The sequence below is a fragment of the Cyprinus carpio genome, chromosome A4 (assembly GCF_018340385.1).
Source record: "Cyprinus carpio isolate SPL01 chromosome A4, ASM1834038v1, whole genome shotgun sequence".
NCBI classification, from domain to species: Eukaryota; Metazoa; Chordata; class Actinopteri; order Cypriniformes; family Cyprinidae; genus Cyprinus; species Cyprinus carpio.
In genome coordinates, this window is record NC_056575.1 from 21489498 (window position 1) to 21508754 (window position 19257).

The following is a 19257-nucleotide window of genomic DNA, read 5'->3' on the forward strand; positions in this document are numbered from 1 at the left end:
TCATGAATCCTGCATTGTGACTATTTCACATGCGCACATTGCAATGTCGATGCTGAAAAGAGCCCTAACCTGCATCAAGCTCTATGGGGGAAAAAGACTGGAAGTCAAGTAAAGTTAAGGTAACCCATGGGTCCACCTGCCACTCCGTGGGTTCAGCCTGCTCCACCTGCCCCCCCCCCCGTGGGTTCAGCCTGCTCCACCTGCCACTCCGTGGGTTCAGCCTGCTCCACCTGCCACCTCCGTGGGTTCAGCCTGCTCCACCTGCCCCCCCGTGGGTTCAGCCTGCTCCACCTGCCCCCTCCGTGGGTTCAGCCTGCTCCACCTGCCCCCCCGTGGGTTCAGCCTGCTCCACCTGCCCCCCCCGTGGGTTCAGCCTGCTCCACCTGCCCCCCCCCCCCCTTGTGGGTTCAGCCTGCTCCACCTGCCACTCCGTGGGTTCAGCCTGCTCCACCTGCCCCTCCGTGGGTTCAGCCTGCTCCACCTGCCCCCCCGTGGGTTCAGCCTGCTCCACCTGCCCCTCCGTGGGTTCAGCCTGCTCCACCTGCCCCCCCGTGGGTTCAGCCTGCTCCACCTGCCCCCCCGTGGGTTCAGCCTGCTCCACCTGCCACTCCGTGGGTTCAGCCTGCTCCACCTGCCCCTCCGTGGGGCTCGTCTCGCAGGGTGTGAGCTGCAGAGATATCAGCTGATCCTCATTGCCACTGGAATCCTGGGTCCATCCTGTGCAAGTTAAACAAGTGTTGTGTTTTGCTTATTTAAAACATAGAGATTAACCATAAGCTTGATCTGTACCTGTTTTAACTGTTAGGTAAATGTGTTTGAATAATATATACCAAATTTTCCCCAACCAGATTTGAAGGCAGTTTTGATTGCAGGAGAACTATTGAGAGTCTACTGGATGTATTAGATATCTGTAATATATTTGATTAATTTTCTATGACGATAACCAATACAATTTATCTTTAAGTCAGGAAAGATAAAACCTAGAGTGCTCATAATATCTATTCAAAAAAAATGACAAGTATAATGTTTGTTTACAGTCTGGGTCAAACTATTCAGTTAAGACTGAACTGTGTGCGCTAAAAAACTTTGGGCTTTATGCCTCAAAGTTAGTAGCAGTGTAAGTTTATGGTGTATCCAGCAAACATTTGACGGTTTTCTTTTTCTTTGTGTTATTTCCGTTAATGACCTACATTTTAGCACTGTCCTTGATATTGTTTCACTGAGTATATATAGATTCATTATCATTTGATTCATTGAACCAGTGACCAAAACGGGTCTTTGCAAATGTAATGTGTTCAATTAGTATTTCCCTACAAAAATTGCTGTGGTCAGTGTGCCTAAACATTAAAAATATGGTTGTATGTGGGCTAAAAAAAACAGAAATGAAATATGGCTCATTGTAGCTCAAATCCCATTGTAGACCAGTGTGCTGCATGCTATTAATACAAACAGGGCTCAATACACTTAGAATCTACATGTCTACAACTGCAGTTGCAGGAAACTACTGTTTTAAAACAGTTTACTTCAATTCCCATAATCAATTGCCAGGTGTGAATTTTTTATGTTTTTCTACCCATTTGCGTCTAAATGTGTTGGTAGAGACGTCACATAGAGTAGACTATGATCATACAAGGATTCAGCAGCAGAAAAAAAAAGAATGACTGAATTTAAGTTTTAGGGGTGAGCCATTCCTTTAAGATTTAACACAAGTTATGAACTGTGACTTTAAGATACAGTGCATGCATCTCACCTTCACAAAGGTATTCATAAAATGAACCTATCTTCTGTAGGTAGTCCTGGGCAAAGGTGGAGAGTGTGCAGTGAGGCGTTAATATTTCACACTTAATTTCCTTTTTTTTGTTCGCCTTTCCTAGTAGCAGAACTGGCTTGTAGCCAATGGCATGGAGTTTCTCAAGCTGCAATGACAAAATTGTGTATTTGTTGTTTAAAGTAATAGAAAAACAACATTAAAAATAACTAAGAATATTAATTAAAAAAATATAACATTATTAATGACAGCATCCAGGTTACTGCCATTTAGGATTTTTAACATAATGTTGAGTTTAGCTTTATGTGCAAACAGGAAAGGCTCATACATTAGAAGCAAAAAACAACTCTATATAAAAAACAGCAAAAAGATAAATCTGACACCATGAGGGTACCCTTTATATAACTTTATATAAATATTACTTTTTGTAACATTAGTAGCTCGGGTTTTGCACCTACATTGATAAGATTATGTAACCATTGTGCAACTGGACAATGACAATCTAAAGATTTATTAAAAGTAAAGGCAGAACCTTAGTGATTACGTGACCAAATGGGTGAATGCTGCACATATTTACAGTTGACGCATTCACATTTTAAAGTGCTTTGAGTAGTACAGCATGAATGCAGTTCATGTGTTATTTCTCATCCACTCGATAAGAAAGTTTGATTATTAAATTGCCCCTGTAATTCTGTCATAATGCATGCCTGTATATGCTATGAACTCAAGAATTCCTGAGTTTCAATTATATTTGCTGTGTGTTAAAATTTTTCTCTGGTAGATAATTTAGGTATGTGATGTATTACGGTGAAGATGTGATAACTTTATGGTTGCATTACCACCACTAAAATAACAACTAGAGATCACAATTACGGTAAGTGTGCCTTCAAAGTTAATAGTTAAATTATACTTTTAAAGTGGTTCTGATGACATAGGGAGGACAAAGTATAATTGAAAAAAAATGATTCAACTTTATCTATACTGGCAAAAAATAATGCCTTTCTGACCTTGCGCTGGCATGCTTACCTAATAACAAATGGTACATGTAACCATAACTAGATGAACCATTGGGACAGTTTTTTACTGTCATGTACGCTAATTATTGTACGTACCATGACATTGGTAACTAGGATCATCCAGTCTTCCAGAACACCTGAGAAGGATGCCAGAGTTCAGATGGTTTTTCCACATTTTGCTACGACCAATAGTGTTAATCCTGTTTGTTTACCCATTTATTGATTTTTCTCGCTTCTCTATCAAACCTCACCACTGAAGCTTCTTCTTGAGGCGCGTGCTATCAATAAAACTTGTTTTTTGAATGAACCTAGATTTCTGGACAGTGCTGTCATGTATTAATGTGAGCAGACCTTGATGTGCACAATAAACCTCTGAAGCAGGTAGACAAAGACAGACAGGAAAATCCCCTGACAAAAGGGGCAGATCTTTTTTATAGACCCCCCTGGCATTATAACAAACTGATACAGACAGACAGACAGACAGACTGACAAAGATGGGTAAGACAGGTAGACAAAGACAGACAGGGAGAAAAGAAAGAGCAATAGATGTGAGATAGATAAAGATTGAAGAGATGGACAGAACTATAGATATTGAGAACAGAGATGATGTAAGATATAGAAAATAAAGAGATAGAGGTTGGCTCTTAAAAGTGCCGTTGGGTTTTAAAAATCAGGTGTAGCTATAGGATAGGTGATGAGTTTGACAGGATCTGCAGGGAGAACAACAGACAATGTTAATTATGTAGTATTATGTTGATATAATCATTTAAAAAGTGTACCCTAATAGTGAGTGATTCTCATTTTATTATAAATACTTAAGATAAATGGATACATATTCACGTTGTTCCTATTTCCTTTGCAACTGTGAAAAGGCGCGTAATTTTTTTTTAAGCCCCTAACATGTGTCTGGGGTTCGTCATCCCAGATTTAAAGGCAGTGTTATGTGCTGTATAACGTTAGATCAAGTTATAATAATAGTTATAATAAGTTATAATATTGTTATTACTGACACATTACAGTGACGTTGTGTGTGAACCACGATGATCGAAATAAAATGACATAATCTAGATAACTGCAATTGTTAGCTTATTTTAAAGTTGGCTAGCCATTTAGCAAGCCTAATTTCACAGGTTTCTTTTCTGATAATGAGGAAACCATGGAAAGGCTTTAATTCGTTGCCCTAACGTGTAAACAATGTGAATCTATAATGGCAAAGAAAGACAACAATTTGTATAGCATTTAAGCAAAACGTGATCGTTACGTCATATGACTCTACGAGCCTCGTAACTTAACTTTCCTGGAAAGTGGTTTGAGCGCAATGAGAAATCACCCAATTGCAAAGCGGGCTGGCTCCGTCTCCATAGCAACGGAAGCTGATGATCATGGGTAATGCTGGAAACAAATAAAACTGATGGCCATAACATAATATTGTTGAATTATCAAGCACAATTTTGCGTTTGTGTTGAAAAAAGATGAGGATATCATTAAAAGAGAATCGGCGGCGCGTCCGCAGTTTTATCTGTCGTCTTCACCATAGTAACGGTCGATAAGGCTCGTGGGAAATGTAGTTAGGCTACTCTAAGATTTGACACATTAAACCGATGGAAACCCGGTATTTCTAAGAAACCAGCGATAGCCGTAACTCAACTCTGCAGTCGCATTCAGGAAGAATATATTTACTATATTTTGACTGTTAGGAGCACTGACGATGGTTTACAATGTTGAGTAGCCTACAGATTATAAAGCAATAAAACAAGGATTCAAATCTCCTTAATAAATGTAGATTAATGTAGCCCTTAAAGTTTGCAAAATGAATATCAAATGAGAAAAAAAAAAACGAACTGCCGTGAGACTGGGTTGCCCTATCAAACATCGTATAGATTTTAAAAATCTTGCTTATTACTTATGAAGCCCTGAATGGTTTAGCACCTCAGTATTTGAACGAGCTCTTGTTACATATAGTCCTCCACGTCCGCTGCGTTCTCAAAACTCTGGCAATTTGATAATACCTAGAATATCAAAGTCAACTGCGGGCGGCAGATCCTTTTCCTATTTAGTGCCTAAACTCTGGAATAACCTACCTAACATTGTTCGGGAGGCAGACACACTCTTGCAGTTTAAATCTAGATTAAAGACCCATCTCTTTAACCTGACTACTACATAACACACCAATATGCTTCTAATATCCAAATCCGTTAAAGGATTTTTATGCTGCACTAATTAGGTAAACCAGAACCGGGAACACTTCCCATAACACCCGATGTACTGGCTACATCGTTAGAAGAATGGCATCTACGCTCATATTAGTCTGTTTCCTCTCTTATTCCGAGGTCACCGTAGCCACCAGATCCAGTCTGTATCCAAGTCAGAGGGTCACTGCAGTCACCCGGATCCAGTATGTATCCAGCCCAGATGGTGGATCAGCACCTAGATAGGACCTCTACAGCCCCGAAAGACAGTGGAGACCAGGACAACTAGAGCCCCAGAGACAGATCCCCTGTAAAGACCTTGTCTCAGACGACCACCGGGACCAAGACAACAGGAAACAGATGATTCTTCTGCACAATCTGACTTTGCTGAAGCCTGGAATTGAACTGCTGGTTTCGTCTGGTCAGAGGAGAACTGGCCCCCCGACTGAGCCTGGTTTCTCCCAAGGTTTTTTTTCTCCATTCTGTCACCGATGGAGTTTTGGTTCCTTGCTGCTGTCGCCTCTGGCTTGCTTAGTTGGGGACACTTCATTTACAGCAATATCACTGACTAGATGGCAAATTATTGCACAGATACCATTTAAACTGAACTGAGCTGCATGATGACATCACTGAATTCAATAATTAACTTCCTTTAACTTTCATTTTGCATTATTGACACACTGTTTTCCTAATTAATGTTGTTCAGTTGCTTTGACACAATCTTTTTTGTTTAAAGCGCTATATAAATAAAGATGACTTGACTTTTGAATGGTATAGTTGTATAATGTTGCAAAAGCGTTTTATTTCACATAAATGCTGATCTTTGGATCCTTCTATTCACCAAAGAATACTGAAAAAAAAAAAAAACATCTGTTTTAAATATTGATAATCAGCAAATCAGCATATAAGAATGATTTCTGAAGGATGTGACACAAGACTGGAGTAATGATGCTGAAAATTCACCTTTGATCACAGGAATAAATTACAGTTTAAAGTATATTCAAATAGAAAACAGTTCTTTTAATAGTAAAAATATTTCACAATATTACTGCTTTTTTCTGTACTTTGAATCAAATAAATGCAAGCTTGGTGAGCAGAAGACACTTCTTTAAAAACATAAAAAATCTTACTGTTCAAAAACTGATGACTGGTAGGCTATTGTAACGTAGGAACCGATGAGACGTGAGACGTGCGGATCCATGTGCAGGCATTTATTAGACAGTGACTGGTCATAACAGGCATGGGTCAAACAATGGCAAACAGGTATATAGAGGGCAAGACACAAGATTAATCCAGAAACAGGCGGAGGTAAATCGACGGCAAACATAATCCAACAGGGCAAGGCAAAGAGAGATAATCCAGGTACACAGGCGGGACTCAGGAAACAGGAGACAAGACTAGACTAAGACAACACGATATGGCTCTGTATCGCAGCTAACACTGGGAGAGTGAGAAACGCAGAACAATACCTGAGACCAGACATAAAAACAAACACGGAAAGGCTTGGTAAGTAGCTAACAATCAGAGAGTGTTAAATGCTAAACAATACTCAGCAGTGTGTGAGAGGAAGTTCAATGCTTATAAAGCGTGTCTGGTGATTGTGCTGTGTGTGTGTGTGATTGGTCTCAGGTGCATGGTGTGATTGTTATTAGGTTAATGTGATTGGTGCAATTGAGCATGGGAAATGTAGTCCCAGGGTGTACTGTGTAGTGTGAGAGTCAGTGTTATGGATGATGACCTCTGGTGGTGAATTAATGGAATTTCAATAACCAGATCATGACATAGCCCAAAACCCTCCCAAGGTGCGGCTTCCAGATGCTCTATACAATCTAGGAGGGTGGGTGGAGCGGAGGCAGAAGGGGGCCATGTCCCACGTGGAAATAGAGTGGCTGGGGACCGATGCAGAGCAGAAAGCCAGGGTGGAGCCAACACAACAGGAGTCCACCAGGCCAGAGCAGGCAGAACTGGAGCCCACCAGGGTGGAGAAGACGGAACTGGAGACCACCAGGGTGGAGAGACGGAACTGGAGCCCACCAGGGTGGAGAAGACGGAACTGGAGCCCACCACGGCGGAGCAGAGGACCACCACAGCCAAGCAGATGAGACAGAAGCCCACCAGGGCGGAGCAGACGGGACTAAAGCCCCACCAGGGTGGAGCAGAGGACCACCACAGCTCAGCAGATGGGACAGAAGTGGAGCAGTGGGCAGTTATATCCAGCGCCCAGGGTTCAGTGCATAATCGCAATAATTTATTTTTACACTAGTGCTTTCTGTTTTCGGTATAAGAGACCCAGAGCAGTGGGCAGCTTTATCCAGTGCACGGGGAGCAACTGGGGGTTCAGTGCCTTGCTCAGGGGCACTTCAGCCATGGGTATTGAGGGTGGAAGAGAGCACTGTTTATTCACTCCCCCCCACCTACAACTCCTGCCAGCACCGAGACCAAAACTCGAACCTGGGACCTTCTGGATACAAGTCCAATTCACTAACCATTAGGCCACTGCTGCCCCCATGTGATCCTCACAGATGATAAAACAATCAGCTCTGAAGACATTAGACGTGTTTTTCAGCTGATGTTTCAGATCACGTGATCCTCACAGATGTTAAACAATCAGCTCTGAAGACATTAGAAGTGTTTCAGCTGATGTTTCAGATCACGTGATCCTCACAGATGATAAAACAATCAACTCTGAAGACATTAGAGGTGTTTAAGATCATGTGATCCTCACAGATAATAGGTGCGTTCGACTTCAAGTCAGACTGCGATTGGTTTGTGCAGCGCTGCATGAAGCAGTGCATGCCGGTTAGAATTTCTTAGAACGTTATTTTTTTATTTTTTTTTTAGTGTAGTCGTACTGTTGTATTGAGTCATGTTTATTATACAACACTGAAAAAAGCATATATATCCCCACTTTATTAGTATTTAAATAGTATATGATTTTTTGAAAACTTTATCTTGAAAAGATGGTGCTGTATTAAGAAGAATATAAAAAGTGTGTCTGTTGCTCATGAAAACGTTTCTAAAATGTCTGTCTATTTGACAAATATTGCATTTAATTCACTTCATCTGTGATAAAGTATGCAAAACACCGTGTGAAGAGAGCAGAAAGTGTCCGGCTTGACGTGTCTGTTTACAACTCCACCCCCGACTGCAAGAGGCTGCTCTCGCTGACCGCTGTCTGTAGCCATGTTTCAAGTCGAACACACCTGATAAAACAATCATCTCTGAAGACATTAGAGGTGTTTCAGATCACGTGATCCTCATGGACAATAAAACAATCAGCACTGAAGACATTAGAGGTGTTTCAGCTGATATTTGAAATCACGTGTTCCTCAGATAATATAGGTGCATTCGACTTGAAGCACGGCTACAGACATTCTTCAGGGAGAAGACAGCTGTTTTCCACACTACACTGGAGACATTGATGTTCAGGAGCTGGGAACTGAAGAGTGGCCTGCAAATCCTAGTTGACCTTTTCCAGAGGCAGTTGTCATAGTAAGAACTTTAATTTATTTAAAGTAGAGGTCGACCGATATGGGTTTTTTGTTAGGTTTCTGTAGCAAGCTTTTAATTTATGTTTACTGACAGACACCAGTGTTTCCCACAGACTGCAAAATTAATTCTCTGCCAGCAGGAGGCGCTGTTGTAATGGAGCTATAGCGGTTTCTCTGGTTACGTCTGTAATCAAATAAGCGCTGTTCACAAATGCTTCTTTATCAGGCATTACAGGAAGACGAAATGAAAATTACATCAAAGCTTTTCTAAAGACAGTCGGTTCTTTTCAAAGATACATAGATTATTCATTGAAAATCTATTTGTGGTGGTCAGTTTTGCTATAGTTTTGCTGTAGTGATGAGCCGGCACAAATAACTCGAAAATCTATTTGTGGTGGTCAGTTTTGCTATAGTTTTGCTGTAGTGATGAGCCGGCACAAATAACTCGATGTATAGGAAACACTGGACACTGCTATAAATCAAATGGCCATAGTGATAACAAAAATAAAAGAGTTCAAACATATTCTTTTCGAAGACCAACAAATAGATACGAAAGTAGACACACAATTAACAAATCATTTGATGCAATACCTTTAATTTGCCAATTAAACGACAAAAATGTCGTTGTCTGTAACACCTGACAGTAGCCAATCAAGCGATGAGGTTTCTGTACTATGGTAAGTCAAGGAATTTTATTTACGTAATTATTCCGTAAACCGATATGTTATTGCAAATAATATTGTTACTTGTTCATCATTGTCTCAATTTTATTCACTGACTTTAGCTATATTTTTTGTATGCTAGTTAGTCAGAGTAGTGAAGCTGCTTAAGCTAACTGGTTCAAGGTGTTTAATCTGAAAGCGAGATAGTAGAAGACATTTTTCTCCCCGTTCACAAAGTCAGGGACAACCAGACTCAGACTACGTACCGCAAGTAACAGGAACAAGGGGAGAGGGAGAGGGAGAGAGAGAGTGGAAGAGGAAGAGAAAGAGGGCAGAGAGGCAGAGGTGCAGTCAGGGTGAGAAAAGGCAAAAAAGTGCTTTCGTTATTTACATAGCAGCTCTGAACATGTAGCAATGTCATTGTAACTTTAGTTGGATGTGTTATTACAGTGTAAAGCAGGGTTCCTCAGATCTTACCCTGTAGAGCCAATGCATTGCAGAGTTTAGATCCAACCCTGATAAAAACAGACCTGCCTGTGATTTTCGAATGATTTTGAAAACAATGATACGCATGCTCAGGTGTGTTTGATTAGGGTTAGAGCTAAACTCTGCAGGAAAGTGGATCTTGTGGGCCAGATTTGAGGATTCCTGGTGTACATTTCCTGGGAAACAAAAAAGATTAAATGAAGCTACCCACAGTAACATGCAGGTGTATTTTGATTAATTGAGCAAGCACTGGCTAGCCTACCCTAATATACAGTACCATATTGCGAACATATTGATATGTAACCTATAAAGCCTTATTTTTATTTTCTGTGTCCTCTATCTTCAGACACTTTTTCAGGAAATGACCCTGGAAGAGCACAGGGAGCTATCCACCCTACTGCTGGAGAAGCAGCCAGGCCTTGTCTTTGATGATGCTGATGATGCATCAGCACAGACATGGTGCCCCACCTTTTGCAGGAATTCCGGGAGTACCATGGTGTACTTGTGGTAACTGTAGGGAAATGCCTACAGACCAGGAGAGGAAATGCTGCGGTTAGGAGCCAGTGAACTGTGTGAGTCTACTGCTGCTGCACTTCTCTCAGTACTGCCTTGAAGAAGGCCTTATTCGCATTCACAGGCAGTAGAGGGAGGACATTACGGCATTAGGTCACATCAGGGAGACTGGGAATGACAACAGGGAGTACCGCTATGGTGCCTATAGACACTTCATCTATTGGCAGCATGGGTCTTTAGGCCAGGGAAAAACTGACTTGTCATCCCCAGTTGTTGTGTTTGTTTCATTCCTGGCCTATGAATTTATCCTCAAGGACACTACACCGGTTTCATTCCTGGCCTATGAATTTCCTTCCAGGCCCTCTAGCATGATCCTACAGTACCACACAAGTACTCACAAACCTGCCTCAGCACCGTCATCAAATAAATAAATTGATTCATTATTACAACTTGTGATGTATTTATTTTCATGTGATGTATTTATTTTCACTATATACACATTTGCAGTTTTTTTTATACTTGTATGGCAATTTTTAACATTACCATAACAGTTCCATTACCGCTTGTGGTTATAATTATTTATATTTACACGAAAGGGACAGCTGTAACCTTATTTACATGTTGTACAATAATGATCAATTCAAAATTAAAGACAGTAACACTACACCAGAGAAGGTGTCGCCCCCACGGTTGCCTATAACAGGGATAGGCAACATCAGATATTTGTGAACATCTTTTAGCCACCTCTTATTGAGAACTATATCCACTAAAGCTTTGTGGCATTGGGAGTCTCTCTGGATCCACATCTTTCCCCGTTCCGGTTCAAGGTGCCCTTGTTCACAGCTTCCCATAGTCCAGCTGTAAATGTCACAGACATGGAGAAAAATGCCAACCCATAATACCTGCAAAACGTAAAAATACAGTAATAATATGCCCTTAATGGAAATTAATTAAATAACCCAAAGCTATAAATAAATTTAGTGCTTACAAATGTCACCTCCCCGGGCTGATCTGACTATGACAAGGTTACTCAAAAAAATAAATGTAAAGAGACTATAAAAGTATTCAAATCTGGTAAATTTGATAAGACTGTGATGAATTCCAAGGGCCTTATATTTGCCTTTTATCTGGGTCTATAAAGAGGTCAATTATGTCATATTGCTACAATATTTATATTACTGTTATAGACATGTATTTACACAATGTGTCAGATTAATACTTACTCATAATGGCACCAATCTGAACATGAGCATCTGTGCAGATCTCCACTAGCTTTATCTCTGAGTCTGGATGAAACCCTCCTTCTCCATGACAACAGAGTTCCATGATGTCTGCCGCTTGTCTATGGTGGCAACATAAATGTCTCCTTGGTGTCATTCTCCATGGTGGTGTAGCTGCAGTATTGTGCACAGTGACCAGGCGAGTCATTTCTGCCATCTGCTGAAGAAAATCAAAATATAACTCGACATTTAGTTGCTTACATATAGTCACAATGTCATTGCTTTATGTCAATAGTTATGTAACATTATACATTTTAAACTACACACCTAAGACTATGACAACCTTCCCTTGAAGGCAATGAAGAGCCTCTGTCCTTCTCTCTTCCCAGAAGTCCTTTATTGTGTTGACACAGTAATTGTCTTGAATGGAGAAGAAGGTGTTTTTGTTTACCATCCCCATGTTCATGAATTTGAACAAGAGGGCAACCTTTGTGTAATTGTTGCCAGACAACATGTTAGTGGACAAAAGAAAATCTGCAACTTGCATCCCAAACTTGATTAGAGGTTGAGAATTCCACCTCCACAAGCTGTGTCCATTGGGACAGAACTAAAGGTAAAATATAAGTTACATTTACTTTTGTTATGTACAGCACTGGCTATTAACCACTTACATTTTTATGAAATTTTACAGTTCTGATATGCTGTGATTGTCTGCACTTACCCATTCAACAGTAGCTGCTGTGCCCTTGGTAGTGATGTTGATCTCAAAGGGTGCAATAGAGTTGCACGGCACACCATTCCTCAGAAGGTCTGTGCATTTATCCACAGGCATGCTCTGGCACCTATGATGTCATCTTCACAAAGGACATTAAGTGGTCCTGGGAAAACAGGGGCCTGATCACTGGGAGAAGGCTCAACAGGAAGGTCTTCATGTGCAGGCAGGTCTCGTCAATTCCAATAACAGGAAGGCCATAAATAGAGTGCGTTTTCTTCAGTGCTCCTCCCATTCTGTAGAGGCACAAAAATCTGTAGAAAAAACTGACACCACACAAAATTGCAAAGTGGGACTGACCAATAACACACCGTAGAGAAATCGGTGGAATATACTCTTCATCAGAGCCGAAACCATTCAGCCCATCATCTCTTTCAACTGCCCAATCAATTCTGTACATAAGGACACATTTCAGATAAAACAAGTTATCAAATAACAACACATAGAATTAGGAAGCACTACTTACACACTGTTCACTGGGTCACAGTTTCCAAGTCCTCCTCAACAATGCTCATGTCATGTAAGCTGAACAAATAAAAAATGATACAAATATATACATTACAAAAATGTAGAAAAACAAACATGCAGTGCTAAAAGTTAGGATGTTACCTTTGTTCAAGGCCCTGAATTTCTGTGGCATCCACACACTACACACACATCCTGTCACAGGATGAGCCTGCGACTATGCATGGACTACACACACATACATGTCATGTATTGTAGTCTGTTAGCCGACATAGATTCATGTAGGCATGGACCTGTGTAACATTCGATGTCACTGTGTGTTGTAAATTGGCTGTATGATGTCCTGTATGTAGTTTTTACCTGAGTTATGTGAGAACTAGTAACCATAACATGAGTGCCTATGAAATAGCATAATAGAATTATCTTTTCGCATATATAGAAATAAATCACCCACTACAAGTATTGGATTCACATAGTTTATTGAATACAGTGTAAAGATGCAGATTATTGCTTACCACATTTCATTTGTCCATGTTATTTCCAAGAGTCATTTGCCAAACCTGTTCAGTTAGACATCTGGTCTATTTATAGGTCTTTGTGTCCGCCATCTTGTTCCTGTGAGTGATGTCACCGGAGAGTCCATTCTTATAGCTGTAAGGGAGGAAGGTTTCTCAAGTTATTTGTTTCCTTTGAATATGTATGTTATGTATACTTGTATATGACTTCTATTAATTATTTATATTTGTATTTTATTATTTTTGTGATGTTTTTGTTATTTTCAGTATGTATTCGTATGATGTAGGTGAAACGTGTTACCTTTCATATGGTATGTTCTGGAGTAGGAGGAGTCAGGCCTATAAAATGGCTCCAGAACGTTAGCAGGAGAGTGCAGAGATAGGAGGCGAGGAGAGAGTCTCTGGGGAAGTCTCTGGGGAAGTCTCTGGGGAAGTCTCTGGGGAAGTCTCTGGGGAAGTCTCTGGGGAAGTCTCTGGGGAAGTCTCTGGGGAAGTCTCTGGGGGAAGTCTCTGGGGAAGTCTCTGGGGAAGTCTCTGGGGAATATCTCTGGGGAAGTCTCTGGGGAAGTCCATTCAGCCATCATCTCTTTCAACTGGGAAGTGCTGCTTATGTAGGGCCGTTGCACATACAGGTCAGGTTGTGTTTATTGATATAGATTGCTTTTATTGATATAGATTGCTTTGACCTTATGGGTTGGTGCAGTTTATATTCTGTTGTATCTAAGGTTTTTTTTTTTGTGTTGTTTTGTTTCTTCCCACCACTATTGAGTGACTGTCACTGTGCACCGTAATAAAAAGCACTGTTAACCATGACCAACTGTTTCCTCTGTCAATCGGAGCTTCCAACCGCTCGAGCCATTCGTAACAAACATCAAGATCACCATCTCTGTAAAGAATAACCAGAGAATGTTGTGTATATCCCACATATGCTCATTCAAAGAGCAAAAAAAATGCAATAACACACTACTCAGCAAGTTCAAGTTTCTAATCAAAGCTATTAGAACAAAACTACTCCTATGCATGACTTGCCTCTCTGTTTCACTACAAGCACCAATGCTAGACAATGCTGGAGCTGTGACAAAAAAAAAAGTCGATGTTGCAGGACTTCTCTCGTAGCTGTAAAAAAAAAAAATAAATCACCATCAAGACATTAAGTGCTACATGATACAGTAGCATACTTCTGTAATACATTATTTTACTGTACTGTAATCATACATTTTGTTACATATTGGGAAGGTTGGCTCATCTGGATTAACATAGCAAAGTAAAAGAAGATGATCTCAAAAACTATCACACCTTGTGCAAGTATGATCTTGGCCACCGACAGATTACATGGAAAATGTAAGCCAAGACTGTGTAACATTGACACCATTTCTGTACCACAGTCCATTATAAACTACATAAAATATGAATTTAATAAAGGCATAATCAGTGTAGTAACATTACTAACAGCCATCATTTGAGCTTGTGGAAAATGATGCAACGATTGCAATAGGCATTTATTCTGTAAATTACTAAATTATACATTGTGTGCACAGTAGCAAAGCAATACCAACACTATTACTAAACACTAACTTACACTTAATGCAAATTCTGAAAATATGCATTATTGGTCACTTGTGACAAAGCACTTTTTTTGCCGATACACTATCACCAAGATATAAAGTCAATCTTGAACAATCAATTTATGGAGACAGAACAAGCGGAAAAGAGGAAAAGCACCTGAGGTCTCATTAATATAACACTCAGTAGCAACCTAAAAGTGTACGCAGGCACAAAAGCTAGATTTTTCGTACCACAAAAGTTTTCCCCATGATACCTCCCCCAAACCTCACTATATATGAGTGCATCCACGTGACACAGTATCAGTTTTACTATGCATAACCTCATCTGCATACCATTTCTATGCATATTCCCATCCACGTGACACGGTATCCTTATGTTCTCAGAATAATAATTCAGAATAGAGTTGATCTCATTCATTTCCACTGGCCCAATAATATTTCAATTGCAGTGGAAAATATAGGCCTATATTTATTGCAATGCAAATACAATTATCTGACTCTGCGCATCATTGACAAAGTATTTTAAAAAGGAAACGTGCAAATCTTACTGTTTTCTTCAAGATGTATCCTTCAAATACAGTGGTATTTTTAATAACATGAACACCTCCGTGCAGCTGCAGTTGTACAGTAAGCTATTATCATTGGTTCTATTCAAAGCAGCCAATGGGCCGTTCGACCACCGAATCCAGCAGTGTCTGCCATAATATCGAAGTAAGTGCGCATCCTTGATCATTGTTCTCACTAAACATATTTTCTCTTAACATGAAATCTGCAGTTTAGTTTAAAGATAAATGTAACACAGTTCGTAGTTCGATGAGTGGTGCAGGTGTCGCTCATTTCCAATTACTGCACCGGCCTCGCTCCGTTCCCATGGCTCTCGGACCAGCCCCAGTCGTCACAATCAATTATTGTGCATCTATAGCACTCCTCGCTGTCAACATTAAAACATAACATACCTCAGGAAAAGTAATCAAGTGCATCAACTACAAATAGGCTATGTCTGAATTAATATAATTTTGGTTTAACCTGCACCTGTGTAATGACTTAATGTAATTTCAGTGCTTATCTCCATTAATGAAAGTGGAAAATATTTAATGTAAATGTATATGATGAAATTGTGGGGAAGTTGTGGCCTAACGGTTAGAGAGTTTGACTCCTAACCCTAAGGTTGTGGGTTTGAGTCTCGGGCCAGTAATACCACGACTGCGGTGTCCTTGAGCAAGGCACTGCTCCCCGGGTGCCGCAGCATAAGTGGCTGCCCACTGCTCCGGGTGTGTATTCACGGTGTGTGTGCAGTTCACTGCTGTGAATGTGCACTTTGGATGGGTTAAATGCAGAGCACAAATTCTGAGTATGGGTCACCATACTTGGCTGTATGTCACGTCACTTTCACTTTCACTCACTTTCACTAAAACAGTTTAAAATCATTGTTTACTTCATTACTTTTGTCTCTCCATGAAAAAAAGTCTGTACGCATGACTCAGAGTTTGTATGCAGGTGTGAAAATTTTCCCGTCAAGTTTGTTTACCTTTTGCGCAGGAAGTGGCAGGTTTTGTGCGTACACAACAGCTATAAATGAGGCCCCAGGACTAAACCACTTGTCAGTGGATGCCATTGACTTCCTGGCAATCAAAATAAATGGAAGTTCAAAGATAAACTTCCTCCAGTGCTTCATTCTCTAATTGGCAAAACCAGTGAAGGTCAGTAAATGTTGGCGGTTCTTCCCCACACTTTTGTTTGCTGAGATGTTGATCTCTTTATGCTCTGTTATATGAAATAGAAACTCATTTCTTTCTTTGATCTGAGAAGAATCTAACAGATGTAATAATCTTATTCTGTGTCTGTTTCATTAGATGTACTGAAACAAGCTCTCAATAGCTTCTTGTTTTGAGTGTTTTATCTGTATGCCGGAAATTCTTGGAAGTGCTTGAGTTTAATACACAATAGGTTCAAAGAATGGAAAGTGCACTTAAATCAGCGGCTAGTCCATCAAATAGCACACAGCCCTCATGCTGACATGAGATGGTACTTCAGACCAGTCCCTTTGCTTTGCTTCATCTGTTTTAATTTGAAATGAGCCTCGCAACAGAAGGGGCCTCCGCTTCCGCTCGAAAGAGAGCCCACCGTAATGCCATCATCATGCCATGCACACATTATTTCTGAAATTAAACCAAGCCTTGGGGCAAAAAAAAAATTCCCTTCTTGTATGACTTCTTGTTTTTAATATTTATTATAACATAATATAGTTATGCAAAACAAGAGTGCGGTTTGCTGAACATTAATACGATTGCAGACTGTCCACACTTGTGTCAACTGAACACAATGTTGAAATCGCTGGAGAGGGAAAAACAGCACTCCCTCATCAGAAAGCCAAGTTCTAATCCTCAGAATTGGAGCATGTGTAAAATTTTCCCTTTTGATGTAGGCCATTTGTATTGATATTGAATTACTAATTCTTATTAAATGCATGCCCTATCTAATCCATGTTCTCTCATTTTTACTCCTTTGCTCTCAAGTCCTGGTCATTACGTCATCCACGGTGCTATGAGCTGAGAGAGTGATGAAGACTGAAGGCTGTTTTTGGTCATGATTGTTGAAGTAGCATTTAGCAAATACTGAAGAAGAGATCTAAAACAATAATTTCTCCTCTGCAGGATCATCAATGTTATTTTTTATTTGGAAGGAACAACTGTGCAACATGGACACGTAATACAGATACCGGTGTGAAAATAATGACATTGCAGGCAAGTTGCTCTTCATCAGGAATTGCTCCGTTATTAAACACAATTTTAATAAAGAATAATTAAGATGGACACAGGCTGATAGCCTCAGCAGAAGCAAATAGCATTCATTTCTGTAAAACACCCCCCAGATAGTCTTTGTTCATCATGATGATGTATGTTTAGGAATCTTCTCCAAATCATCTCGAATCATCTTCAGTGTTTCTTGTTTCTCTTGAGTAAAATCAGCAGGAACACATGAGAAGATCATGCCATGTAATGGATTTTTCTGTCTTCTCCTCAATAATATATAATTTGTATTTCTCTGTTAATTTATTAACCCCAACTTGCAAACATAGCATGCATGAAAAATTATTTTTATACCACCCAACATTAAAGTTTCTGTATCATCTGTCTGTATGTTTCCAATGTGAATCATAACCAAATGTCTTATTTATAATTGTGTGTGATAAGTTGTAAATGATGAAAGCTTAAATACATCGTCGGTTACCCTTTAAAATCTACACAACATCCTCTGGCAGTGACCTTTTATCTCTGAGATCATGTTTTTATATGAATGATTACATGTGAATGATACAATGATTGTTGATATATTTCAAAATTACCTATAAAGTAATAATAAATAAAATGGATGGAAAACTCATCTTTGGGTGTCTTGTTCATCATATGTAGGCCTATTTTCATATAAAAGCAACAGCATTGAAATTACATTCAGTTTATTAGTAAGAGCTCATAAGCGTGAATCATGTCACATCTGTCTGTGATCTTGTGTCTGATGCACTGATCTGAGATGCTGCTGTGACTGTGTACAATGTCAGTCATATTACTTCAGATTGTTTGATTACATCACATATGGTACGAGTCATGTATGATATTTCCTTTTGCTATGCAATTCATTTGATTGTTGGTTTGAAATAGACTTCAAATGGATGTGGTTTCAAGGTGTTTTCATGGATTCAACTTTATGATGCTCCCCCTGTGATTCAGCTGTATATTGCTTATTGAGTTTGCAGTCTTGTGCAATGAAAGTTTTTTTTTTCCTTAACACTATATGTTTAACTGTTTAATTCATTACAGGGCTATTCAGTATTTTCTGTTCTTTACATTTAGCTATGTGCGATCCCAAGCACATTTATGTTTTGTCAAAACATGAAACGCACAGGTTTTAAAACTGTGTGAGAGAGAGAGATCTGCCATAAAGTTATTTGTCGGTTTGCTTTTAAAAATGAATCTGAAATAATACAGTTGGCTATGTGTAAAGAACTGAAAACATCATATGCAGATTTCAAAAAGATATATTCTTACAATATATTTCTTACACTTGGAAATAATAGAGAGAAAACATCCTTACACTTGGAAATAATAGAGGGAAAACATCCCTGTTGTCATACATGTTTCATTGATTCACCATCATCATCTTGACAGATCTGAGGTAACTATAACTCACTACTTGATTTCTCATTTGATACCTTTTTACTCTTACAGACTTGATTCTGGTTTTTTACAGGTTTTGTGTCAAACAGCATTAGGCTGAGCTCAATCAGAGTCTTAGCTTGAGTTTGGTCTGCTAGAAAAATGGCAATTTTTATGTGGATTTTAGAAAGTGCGAAAAGTGTTCAACGTGCACACTTAAAACCATTAAGGTAAACCTGTGTCGCCAGATTACATTTCGGAATATTAAGAACATTGATTTGCCTACTTTTGCTGATGAACTTGCCATCTTTTCCAGTAAATCTGATTTCACTACTATTGATGAACTGGTAAAATATTACGATGATGGACTGAACATGATTTAGATGAATTCGCACCTGTGGAAAACTTGAACTGTTTCATTTTGTACATTCAGCTCCTTGT

General features: G+C 39.6%; 1 protein-coding gene across 1 annotated transcript; it reads right to left on the reverse strand.

Moving 5' to 3' along the window:
- LOC122140916 lies at positions 1 to 12177 on the reverse strand. The gene is made up of 4 exons (XM_042746273.1): positions 12067 to 12177; positions 1751 to 1916; positions 422 to 717; positions 1 to 81 (listed from the first exon to the last, which is right to left on the reverse strand). The coding sequence occupies exons 1-4, from the start codon at positions 12175 to 12177 to the stop codon at positions 1 to 3; spliced, it is 654 nt and encodes a 217-aa protein (XP_042602207.1).
- Between the last annotated feature and the right edge of the window lie 7080 nt (positions 12178 to 19257).

Excerpts from the sequence above, each read along its gene's own strand:
- LOC122140916 (XM_042746273.1), bottom strand. The coding sequence starts at position 12,177 with ATGCCTGTGGATAAATGCACAGACCTTCTGAGGAATGGTGTGCCGTGC. Across the intron at positions 1,917-12,066 it reads CAGCAGCTACTGTTGAATGG|CTTGAGAAACTCCATGCCAT; the intron begins GTAAGTGCAGAC and ends TTGTCATTGCAG. Across the intron at positions 82-421 it reads CTGAACCCACGGAGTGGCAG|AGCTTGATGCAGGTTAGGGC; the intron begins GTGGAGCAGGCT and ends TTTCCCCCATAG.